The following is a 12,733-nucleotide window of genomic DNA, read 5'->3' as shown; positions in this document are numbered from 1 at the left end:
ATATATATATAGAGTGCAAAATATTTAAAACCAGTTTGAAGCCATTACAAATCCTCTCAAAACAAAAGTTATTAAAAAAAAGTATTCCTTTCATTTGCAAGTGGTTTTAATTCGCAATCCAAACAGCAATAAAAAAAAACTGCAGTAAAAGTGTAATACAAGACTGAATTGTGTTAAAACAAAAACACTTTAGGTAAATAGTATTTATTTTGTATATTGAAATGAATGCACATCACAGCAAATAGGAACATGGGCTGATAAATGGGGTAAGATAAAATCTGTCCAAATTAAAAACACTGCAAAACTAGTATTTACAAGCGTATCTTCTCCAAAAAAAACATTCATTTGAATATCAAAGTAGCTTTGACTGCGATCATGGGAGTTGGTATCAATAACTTGAAATGGAGACTTATGGCAGCAGATAGGAAAATTTCAACGGGAGGTTTGAGTTTCTAAAAATCACATGATTATTAAAATAGCCCACTGTTCAATTTCTTAAGGTTAAAAATAATAAGATTTCGATTTGGTGAAATTCTGACAGTTTTTCAAGCCACTAGAGTTTCAAGTTTTTGCAGGTCTTCATATCAGATCATTGTTGAATTATTAAAGTGACAAGATAGCACTGAGACAAATGACCAGATAACCACACACTTTGGCAGAAGCCCATTAGATTCTAACATTTTACAAAGTAAAACATTTAAAAACAGTTCATTAATTTTGTAAAAAAAAACCTACTGCACATTAAAGCAAAGAACCAATCTCATGCTGAAATTCATTCACCAGCTGTTAATCCATATTAGGAGCTTTGTTCCAAGAGATATCTCACGTAAATAAACATCTTTCAACACTTGAAATTCAGTTGATATCTTGTAATGCGTCGCTGGATTTGTTAGTGCATTTCCATGAACTAACACCATTGCACAGACTGGAGTAACATTTGCATTTGGAGGCCGGCGTATACATAAGAACATGATTATTTCAAGTACTCAATGGTTTAAAATGCTTTCCAGATCCAACAGTGTATCAGCTTTTCTTCTTTGTGTTGTGACTGTACTGAGCTGTAGTAAAACAAAATTGAAAGTCAGAATCCAACCTAGCCAATTACTGTCCTATCAGACTACTCAATCATCTGCAAAGTGGTGAAAGGAGTCATTAGCAGTGTTGTCAAGCGGAACTTACCAATAACCTGCTCACTGATGCTCGGGTTGGGTTCCATCAATACCAACTGGCTCTCTAGTCCTTATTACAACCTTGGTTCAAATATAAACGAAAGAGCTGAATTCTAGAGGTGAGGGGAGAGTAACTGCCCTTGACATCAAGGGATCATTTGACTGAGTGTGGCAGCAAGAAGCCCTAGCAAAACTGAAGTCAATGAGGATCAGGGACAAGCTGGAGTCATACCTAGCACAAAGGAAAGTGGTTGTTGGAAGTCAATCATCTCAGCCACAGGACATTGCTGCAGGAGCTCCTTAGGGCAGCATCATACTCCCACTTCAACTGCTTCATCAATGACCTTCCCTCTATCATGAGGTGAAAAGTGTGGCTGTCAGCTGATAATTGCAGAGTGTTCTGTACCATCAGCAATTTGTCAAATAATGAAGTAGTCCATACCCGCATGCACCAAGACCTGGATAATATTCAGGTTTGGGCTGGTAAGTGTCAAGTAACACTCGCTCTACACAAGTGCCAGGCAATGACCATCCCGAACAAGAGAAAGTCTAACCACTTCTTATGACATTCAATGGCACTACCATTGCTAAAGCCCCACCATCAACATCCTGGGGATCACTAGAAACTCAGCTGGGCCAGCCACATAAATACTATGGCTACTGGAGCAGGTCAGAGGCTAGATATGCTGCAGCGAGTGGCTCACCTCGTGATCAATGTTCCCTTTAACACACATGGCTGTGCAGATGTCGGCTGGTCCCGAGCAGCCCGGGACTAGATTTTCCAATGTTACGCACGCATGAATGAAACTGAAGGGGCCGCGCACCCAGAACATAATTCGGGGGAACATTGCTCCCGACTTTCTAAAGTCTCCAACACCTGCAAGGCACAGCAGGCATGTGGTGGAATGCTCTCCACTTGCTTGGATGGATGCAGCTGCAACAACACTCAAGAAGCTCAACACCAGGCTATAGTGGTCCACTTGATCGGCAGCCTATCCACCACCAGCACACTGTGGCTGCAGAAAGTACTGCAGGATGCAATGCAGCAACTCGAGAAGACTTCGATAGCACCCACCAAACTCCCAATCTCTGCCACCTAGAAGGACAAGGGCATATTACCACCTACTTGGACACCGTTCATCGTCGCTGGGTCCATATCCTGGATCTCCCAAGCAGCACTGGAATGCCACATGGACTGCAGCAGTTCAAGAAGACAGCTCACTTCCACCATCAAGGATATCGACCCAGTGACAATGAACAGCAAAATATGTCCAAGTCAGAATGGTGTGTGACTTGGAGGGGAACTTGCAGGTGGTGGTGTTCCCATGTGCCTGCTCCCCTTGTCCTTCAGGGTGATGGAGGTTGCAGGTTTGGACGGTGCTGTTGAAGAAACCTTGGCAAGTTTCTGCAGTGCATATTCTGTAGAGCATACACACTTGATTCTTGTCTCCAAATTATTTCCCTCTCTGTCTCATAGCCCCAGGTATAGAATGTGATCAATCTCCCTTCTCCTTTCTCCATCCCTGAAAGGGATCCAACTCCCTATCCTTTCCCACTCTCAACAGTGTACATCTCTGCCTCTTCTCGCTGCAGTACTGTTCAAATGAATAATATTTGGAGTGCGTTCATCGAGGATAGATTCCTGCACTCATCACTTCTTCTTCTCATCTCGCTTTTCTTCTTCCTTCCCCCACCTCCTCAATCTGCTCTTTATGGATAAACATTTTTAATGCATGTATTGTTGGTTGTTTGGACGATGTCAGGAACCACATTTGTGTATGATTATTTTTTTTTTAATGTGTTATAAAGCTTATCTTTAGGACTTTGTAGGAGGGTGGGTTGGAAACAGTGCCACAAAATACGATTGGGGAGTGAATTAAAACTGGAAGAAAAGTTTTGCAGGACTGAATTTGTAAATAACAAAAGTAAAATGACAGTGGAAAACAACATTCAAAAGGAGGAAAACAACTGGTAGGCCCAATGATCACAATAGATCGAAGAAATGTTGTTATAAAAATAATAAGCAAACTATAGATACTGTATCTTCCAATCTGGAGGTGGTGTATAAATAAAGAATTTTCATCCTTTTAGCTGCAGGTCAACATAAACTAATAACACTAGTTGATCTGTGGTATTATACAGGAGGGAGTGTCAAAACCAAGTATAGTCTTCAGGTGAAACGGGACAATATCTGGACCAGAGCATATACATGCAATTCAGTCCGCATTTTAAAGTCAAACCTTCTGTCCTTATCTTTTATATTTCCATTTTAAATTGCAATGCTCACATTTATAATGGAAACGACCCATGCAAACTTCTTGTGCTGTAATTTCACCCTCCTGCCAATAGTGGTGCTGCAGCATCTTCACTGGTGGGAGTTACAGTATGGCAACTTCACACAGGTAGTTTCTATTATAAATATGGATAATGGCAATTTATAACAGGAAATGTTGACACGATGTGCGCAAAAGAAAGATTTATAATATGTTATATACATTGCTTACATTTTAATCTGCCAATTAACTTCAGTAATAAGTATTTCATTTTTTTCCTAATATTAGAACAGTAATAAATCTGAGGAATGCATTAATCTTCCAATAAAGGTCAAGTCTTTTTTGTGATACAGAGCTTAGGCAAAGTGAAATCATTACTAATGAGTAGACAGTTCTCACACAAAATGAGGTGCTTGCTAGCTTATTTATAGTATATACTGAACCTATAAAACAGCAAATGATTCCAGAAGGAACAAAACATTGCATTATTTGGTGTATCTTGTTAACCATCAAAATCATAAACCTCAAAGCTCTATTTAATAAGACAACCAGGTAATAGCAAAGTGTGATCGTTATGTAAAATAACTATGGGAGGCAATCAAATTTTGGCTCGGGATTAGAATGATTTTACAGACAGTCTCGTAGTTTCATTTTACCCCAACCTTTTGATTGGATTGTAATTTTTTAAACCCACCGCCCTCATCCCAGCCATTATTCTTCAGGCTGACTTTATTTCTTAAAATACAGAAGATACACAATAGTAGATTATGAGACACAAGCCACCAGATGAGTTACATGGCTTAAGTCACAAGAGGAGTTACTGACCCTAATCCACTGCTCAATCACTTTGTATTTAGTTACACTGCATGTGCATTTAATGAACAGTGCTACATTTTTAAGCTGTTAAACATGCCTCCCTTTAAAGGTTTAAAGAATAAAATATAACATTCTTTTAAACTAACAGTACACCTTTGGTCAGAAAGGATATCACAAATCACAAATGTACCTAATCAGTAACTGAAAACCACTACTGCCAAATGCACATAATAAGAATAATTTATACTAAGTCACATTTCAAACTTTTTCAATGGGAAACTGGCCTTTGATTTCTTAGCTATTTTTAAATAGTTAGCTTTAGCTTTTCTTCAGCCTATGATGATGATGATGGTTACCAGTTTTATTTTGTTTTAAAAAATTTTCTTCCTCCCCCCCTCCAGACTATTATCTTAGAGGTGAATGTAGCCAAATACTAATGCACAATATTTATTAGAAGAAATGAGCAATTTGATTGTGATTGAGAGTTTTGTTTAAACAAGTGATACTTCCCCCAGCCCTCTCAAAATGATCATGGTGTGCCCTCATTGTGACCAAATCAGCAGGCTGCTGAGCCACCACTAGGAAGGCATCAACACAAAATCTACTTTAAAAAAAATTATTTCCACAGAATCAAGACGAAAGCTTGGAACAAGTACATATTTTCTGGTAATCAACAATAGGCCATCATTTTATAGACCTTGTACTGTACCATCATTAATTCTTCACATAAACTTCATCAACTCAGTGCAATATTCTGACTGACATCTATTACTGTTGGGTGGGAGACGAACAAGTAAATTGCCAATTTAGTATTGAGGTTTACTCTTGTGGCTATAAGATCATTTGAACCCTAAAATGAGACTTCAAATCCCTTGTATCTGCCCATTATTCTTGTAGTAGGGTAAGGAATTATTGACAGATTGTATGTAAAACTCGCTTATATATGACAGGAAAATGAACTTTAGATTTGAAGGAATACATAGAGCAGCTGTGTATTTAACTTTTAAAGAATGTAGAGCAGGCTGAGAAAACAGTCAAACCTGTAGAAACAAACACATTCCGAGAGGCAGAGATTCACATCATGTTAGGGAAGGATAGAGGCCACACAGCAGGCAGTCCGATAAGGGTTAACAAATGCTGTGCTGTGATTGAACTAAATTCCCATCTTTCATGTTAACAAATGTTTCTGTGCTTTGACTGAACTGAATGTTTCCTACTGAACCAGATGCTGTACCAAATTTGTCTCTGCCTTACATGTGTGTTATTTGTGGCAATTAAATCACCGTCACTTCAAAAGATCGTTCTAGGCCGGCCCACTAGAAATCAATATAAAGATTGGTGAAACCTTTGGATTTTTGAAGAGTTTCTGTCTTGGGCGGCTAAGAACAGAACTTCCCCTGCATATGCCGGAATAAAGATCATTTCTAATCTATCTCTGGAGTCTGTCATCCATCAATTCAGTGGGTCCACTCAAGAGAAGGGGAGATTTCTCCACAACAATTCTCAATCTCGCTGAATTTCTTTTCATGGTACAAAGCATTTTAATTACTAAGAGACAAACACTTTTCAACTCAAATTTAAAATGATCATTAGTATCCTTAACCAATGCATCTATCTGGCTGTTTACCTTTTGAGAGACTGCAGCTGCTCTATGTTCTGAATGAGTCAGGCGCCTTTGAAGTCTGTTCGTTTTTTCCTGATTTTCCAACATCTGTTTTTCATACTACCTCAAAATAAAAATGGAAATGTGTAAAGGTGGATTCTAACAAAAAAAACATGAAGCAAAAGGTTCTCCTGATACTCAGGGTTTAAACTTTGTAAATTGAGGAAATCTGCACCAAAACAACAAGCGAGAAATACAATCGTCCCTGCAATAGAAGAATTGGTTATTAAAATATAATGATCCACAAATTGCTGGAAAAATAATGGCAAGTTCAAGGCGCCCACCAATAAAAAAAACAGCAATTTATGGCAGAGATAGGACATTTATTCCCATTCGCCATAGATTGCTGGACGGTTTGTGCCACTCTGCCGTTAACCTTGCCAAAACCCCCCCAAAAATGACCATCTTGCCACGAGCCTCCCCATTGTGTGTAATGAAATGACTGGATTTGCTCCATTAATGCGAATTAAACACGCCATAGCTTTTTAAGGCTGGTAATTCATGTTGTAATTACATAATTTATGGCCCAGCCATGCATTCAACTTTAGGTTGACCTCAAAGGGAACAATGAAACTGGCGTCTCACACCCGCAGGTAGTAACTTGTTCCTAGGGGTTTTTTTAAAAATATTTTTTCTTCTCCCTCTTTTAACCCACTCTTTTTCTTTATTTCTATATCTCATCATCATCATCATAGACAGTCCCTCGGAATCGAGGAAGACTTGCTTCCACTCCTAAAGTGAGTCCTTTGGTGGCTGAAAAGTCCAATGCGAGAGCCACAGACCCTGTCACAGATGGGACAGACATTCGTCGGGGGAAGTGGGGGTGGGACTGATTTGCCGCATGCTCTTCCGCTGCCTGCGCCTGACCTCTTCACGCTCGCGGCGTTGAGACTTGAAGAGCTCAACACCCTCCTGGATGCATTTTCTCCACGTAGGCCAGTCTTTGGCCAGGGACTCCCAGGTGTCAGTGGTGACGTCGCACTTTACCAGGGAGGCTTTGAGGGTATCCTTGTAACGTTTCCGTTGCCCACCTTTGGCTCGTTTGCCATGAAAGAGCTCCACATAGAGCAATTGCTTACGCAGCCTTGTGACTGGCATGCGAACTATTTGGCCTGACCACCGAAGCTGAATGTGTGTGGTCAGTGCTTCAATGCTGGGGATGTTAGCCTGGGCGAGGACACTGATGTTGGTGCGCCTGTCCTCCCAGGGGATTTGCAGGATCTTGCGGAGACATCGTTGGTGATATATCTCCAGCTTGAGGTGTCTTCTGTACATCGTCCATACCTTTGATCCATCCAGAAGGGCGGGTATTACTACAACCCTGTAGACCATGAGTTTGGTGGTAGATTTGAGGGCCTAGTCTTCGAACACTCTTTTCCTCAGGCGGCTAAAGGCTGCATTGGCGCACTGGAGGCGATGTTGAATCTCCACATCAATGTCTGCCTTTGTTGATAAAAGGATCCCGAGGTATGGGAAATGGTCCACGTTGTCAAGGGCTGCGCCGTGAATCTTGATGACTGGGGGGCAGTGCTGTGCGGCGAGGACAGGCTGGTGGAGGACCTTTGTCTTACGGATGTTAAGTGTAAGGCCTATGCTTTCATATGCCTCGCTGAATACATCGACTATATCCTGGAGTTCAGCCTCAGAATGTGCGCAGATGCAGGCGTCGTCCGTGTACTGCAGCTCAACGATGTTGGGGTGATCTTGGACCTGGCCTGGAGGCAGGGTAGGTTAAACAGCTTCCCACTGGTTCTGTAGTTTAGTTCCACTCCAGTGGGGAACTTGACGACTGTGAGGTGGAGCATGGCAACGAGGAAGATTGAGAAGAGGATTGGAGCGATGACACAGTCCTGTCTGACCCGGGTCCGGACGTGGATTGGGTCTGAAATGGAACAGCTTGTAAGGATCACGGCCTGCATGGCTTTGTGGAGCAGGCGAAGGATGCTGACGAGCTTTTGAGGGCATCCAAAACGAAGGAAGACGCTCCATAAGCCCTCACGGTTGACAGTGTCAAAGGCCTTTGTAAGATCGAAAAAGGCCATGTATAAGGACTGGCGTTGCTCCCTGCACTTTTCCTGCAGCTGTCGTGCTGCAATGATCATGTCCGTTATGCGCTGTAGGGGACAAAATCCAAACTGTGATTCCGGGAGGAGCTCCTCGGCCACAGGGAAAAGACGGTTGAGGAGAACTCTAGTGACAACCTCCCCAGTGGCTGATAGCAGGGAGATTCCTCTCTAGTTGCCGCAGTTGGACTTGTCTCCCTTTTTAAAGATGGTCACGATCACTGCATCTCTGAGATCTCCCGGCATGCTCTCCTCCCTCCAAATGAGAGAGATGAGGTCATGTACCTGTGCCAACAGTGCCTCTCCGCCATACTTTAGCGCCTCAGCAGGAATTCCATCCGCACCCATAGCCGTGTTATTCTTGAGCTGTTTTATGACTTTGCCTATCTCATGCAGCGTTGGGGTTTCACTGAAGTGGTGGCGGGTCGCATGCTGTGGGATGGAGTCGAGAACACTCGAGTCAAAGGCAGAGTCTCGATTGAGGAGATCTTCAAAGTACTCCTTCCAGCGGGCCCTGACAGCCTTGGTTCCTTGATAAGTGTTTCCCCGTTCTTGGGGCCTTGGGAGTTTGGACCGTAGGTGGCCTTGTCTGCAATGAAGAATCCTCGCATATCGTGGCTGTCGGCCAGTTGTTGTATCTCCTGTGCTTTCTCCATCCACCACCTGTTCTTTAGGTCCCGGGTTTTTTGTTGGCCTTGAGCCGTCTGTAACATTGCTTTGCAGCTCCCGATTTGGGTTGTTGCTTGAGGCTCTAATTCTAATTTGCCTCTGATTCACCCTATTTCCTTCTCGGTGGTTCACAATTTCTTTAATCTTTTCTGTCATTGGTTAAGATAGACAGATCATTGAACCCAACTTTCATGGAGGTCCCAGATGCTGTTGCCCTCCCATCAATTGCGCAAAAAAATACGATTTAATGGTGAGGTAAAAAAATCCAATTCACAGCGCTTGTCACGAGATGGGCCACTCCAGCAATTTCTGGGCCAATATATATCTTTTGTTGAATAAGATTAAATTTTTCTCTTAGTACTACACACAGTAAATCTAATGCACGAGAATTGTAATAGGAACTTATGAAAGTTGTACAGTGTGTAAATTGAACCTCTATTCAGCAAATTCAATCAAGTATCAAACTAAAATTACATTTGGAGCTCTAATTACAGACTGAAGACAAAATAGTCTCAGAATTTTTTTCACCCTCCCCCACCTCTTTATTTCCTGTTGATCATTTCCATCTGCTAAAATAGCAAGTCAGTTTTCCCAATCAAAACCATTTGCGAGTTTGTTACTGAATGCCGGGTAACATCTTAAGAAACTAAAATTAAAGCCAACTGTGGATAGAATTCCACTAAAATCATCAGTATTTTTTACTTAGTAATTCACTTGAAAGGAAACAAAACAAAATTCAAATGTGTTTGAGAAACATTAAATATTAAAACTTCTTCCTTCACATGGAACTTCAAAGTATTAAAAATCAGACGATGAAAATTTTAATTATATCCCCAAAAATTAAAACATTCCAATTAATGGTAAAGTCATAACATTGAAGGTTGTGTTTACACAGCAAGTCTATTACTGTTTCAGGTTGGTTAATAGCAGGAAAAAAAATCCTTTCAATTGAACTGGCAGTCTAAGCAAAACTAATGGATACATTAAAGGATTTAAATTGAGTTAATTAATCCGCTGTTTCTACACTCAAAATTAGGATTGTAAAACAACAAAGATTGGACATTTATAACCGTTTAAAATTGAAGGCTAGAAGTTTAAATTAAAAGAAAAGATAAAAACAAAGGCACAAACAAAAATTGGAAAATGTTGAAAATAACCAATTGAATAGAAAAATTAACTACTTTGTAGGGTTTACCTCATTCATTGACAGAAAGCATACTCCATGCTCTACTGCAGCTAAGCCAAGCATGGATCATGTTCTAAAGAAACTGCATGGCAAGCTACTTCATATGGTGCCAACCCACATAGTACTTGCCACTCTCACCTTTTGCCATGAAAGCCCTGTGCGCACGTCGAAGCAGCAGTTTTTTTTAAACCCAAATTACAGAATAGAAATTAGCATATGAACTCACTGAGGGCTGAGGGAATGGAAAGATGGGAGCTCAATGTGTGAAGGATGCCTGCTATTTCAGGAATGTAATTTTTCTTCTTCCCCACATTCAGCAGCCTCCATACCCCTCTGGGAACAAACATACTAGTATTTAGGAGGAGGATCTCCTTATGGAGAAGCAGATAACCCATTCAATCCAAACAGCAGCATATTGCAAACATATACAAGTTACTCCACGTCGCAGTGTTACAGATATCAATAGCCAGACACCATTCTCAAGAATACCCAAAAAGCGGGTAGAATTACTTTTTAGGTACCCCACTGGACTTCCTCAGAGAGAGATAGCGGCAGTGGAGAATACATTCCACTATTCCTTTGTAAGTAAGTCTCTATTCAGAAACTTGTCATCCAAGGACTTTAGGCAACAAACTGCTGCATTTGACTTAAGGATTTAGTAAAAGTCATATAAAAGGCCAACAACCAATGAGTATACAGAGTGGGAGCGAGGTTGTTAATCAGATTTGTTGAAGAGTGGATAGAGTGAAGAGATAATAATGTCTTGTTCTCATGGAAATTAGTAACAATCTTGGGCAGTACCCGCTTCCAATTTAAGATGAGAGGCTATGGAATATGATGAGGCCCTGCCAGAAGGCTGTGGGATAAAAATGTGATTGCCTTCGAAAACAGACACTGGATCGCAATGCACGATCAACCCCCGCCCATTCAAAGTAATGCAGACAGCATGCAGACTTCATGCTGTGGAGTGGCTGCTGCCTCAGCAAGGGCAAGGCCCCCAAGTTCGTGCGAGGCTAGCACCACTCAAAGCTAGTCTGCACTACTTAAAGGCAGCCTGCACATCTGAAAAGGGACAGTGCATTTTAGCTTCAGCAGGTAATTCAACTGGCTGGGGAAAGAGAGTCTGAGCAGCAACAACAGAGTAATGGCACAACAGGTCAGTGATTGGGCTCTGAGATTCAATGATACAGCACTGGAGGCTTTGGTGCAGGAGGAGAGAGGTGCTGTAGACACAGGGGCAGGAGAATCTCTAGACAAAAGGCAGTAGGAGCAGATAGTCATCACGGTCAATGTCAGCAGTGTAGCCCAGAGGACCTGGATGCAGTGCCACAAGAAATGTAATTACCTCACGAGTGCTTAACGTCAGTAAATTCATCCTCAATTGCCATATACCAACTGTATCACTATGCTCAGACACTGCTCAATTCACCTACCAGCAATCTCCATCATGACTCATACCTCACATTCACAGCTTCACCTCACCCCCACATCTCACAGCTTGCACACACGAGCCAGCTATTCAACCATGACAGGCACATCACCCAACACATTGCACTACACTCAGCGACACAGTTCCCTTTCTCTTGCACGACAAAGTGTCTCATAACCGGAGGCAGCAGGGTCTACCCGCAGAGGGACAGGCACGCTTGCGTAACCTAACCCCCATGGAGGAGACAGTGTTGGAGATAATTGGAGCGGCCATCGTTGAGCCCGTGGCCAGCGGCGGATCTGAAACAATCTAAGACGACGGTATCCTCATACCCAATACAAAAGCAAAACCCTGCGGATGCTGGAATCTGGAATAAAAACAGAAAATGCTGGAAATCTCAGCAGGTCAGGCAGCATCCGTGGAGAGGAAGCAGAGTTAACGTTTGGGGTCGATGACCCTTTGTCAAAACTAGAGTGTTCGAAAAGAACAGATTCTTAACAAGCACTGAAAGAGGGAGGGGAAGAAAGAAGAAAAGGGAAGGTCTGTGATAGGTTGGAAGACAGGAGAGATTAGACAAATTCAAATGGTAATGCCAGGAGTTAGAAAAGCATTAGTCGAGGTAGGGTGTGAATAGTGGGATAATGACCACCTCATACCTAATCCGACTTCTCACATCCCACTTCACCCTCATCCCACAATCTCTTCTGATTTGCAAGCATACACCTCTTGCTTCCCCCCTCCCCTCACCGCAACCCTACCCTTGTGCCTTTCCCCCATCAGATACCCAAGAACTGCAACCTGGCCGGACAGGTGGAGGAGCACAAAGTGCAAGAAGAAGGAAGTGATGCTGAGGACGCACCATCACTTGATTTCACACTTGCAGCCACCGGCTTAGATACCGACACTCCGCGTACTTAGAAACATAGAAACATAGAAAAATAGGTGCAGAAGTCAGCCCTTCGAGCCTGCACCACCATTCAATAAGATCATGGCTGATCATTCACCTCAGTACCCCTTTCCTGCTTTTTCTCCATACCCCTTGATCCCTTTAGGCGTAAGGGCCATATCTAACTCCTTCTTGAATAAATCCAATGAACTGGCATCAACAACTCTCTGCGGTAGGGAATTCCACAGGTTAACAACTCTGAGTGAAGAAGTTTCTCCTCATGGCTTACCCCTTATCCTTAGACTGTGTCCTCTGGTTCCGGACTTCCCCAACATCGGGAACATTCTTCCCGCATCTAACCTGTCCAGTCCCGTCAGAATTTTATACGTTTGAGATCCCCTCTCATCCTTCTTAGCTCCAGTGAATACAGGCCCAGTTGATCCAGTCTCTCCTCATATGTCAGTCCTGCCATCCCAGGGGTCAGTCTGGTGAACCTTCGCTGCACTCTCTCAATAGCAAAAACGTCCTTCCTCAGATTAGGAGACCAAAACTGAACACAATATTTCAGGTGAGGTCTCA

General features: G+C 42.3%; 1 protein-coding gene across 7 annotated transcripts in view; it reads right to left on the bottom strand.

Annotated features, from left to right (window-relative positions):
• Positions 1 to 209: 209 nt before the first annotated feature.
• The window catches only part of sclt1 (sodium channel and clathrin linker 1), a 111,899-nt gene continuing 99,375 nt past the window's right edge, over positions 210 to 12,733 (bottom strand). For 5 of the 7 annotated variants that reach the window (XM_070872185.1, XM_070872186.1, XM_070872187.1 and 2 more), the window contains 2 exons: positions 5,886 to 5,981; positions 210 to 1,058 (listed from right to left, as the gene is read on the bottom strand). In XM_070872185.1, the coding sequence (XP_070728286.1) occupies positions 987 to 1,058; positions 5,886 to 5,981 (168 nt within the window). In that variant the 3' untranslated portion in view covers positions 210 to 986. Of the gene's footprint in view, positions 1,059 to 1,368; positions 1,402 to 5,885; positions 5,986 to 12,733 lie in introns of those variants that run through there. The other 2 variants (XM_070872193.1, XM_070872194.1) reach the window with 2 other exon arrangements.

The sequence above is a fragment of the Pristiophorus japonicus genome, chromosome 2 (genome assembly GCF_044704955.1).
Source record: "Pristiophorus japonicus isolate sPriJap1 chromosome 2, sPriJap1.hap1, whole genome shotgun sequence".
Classification (NCBI taxonomy): Eukaryota; Metazoa; Chordata; class Chondrichthyes; family Pristiophoridae; genus Pristiophorus; species Pristiophorus japonicus.
Note: the sequence above shows the minus strand (reverse complement) of the source record. Positions and strands in the feature narration are given on the sequence as shown.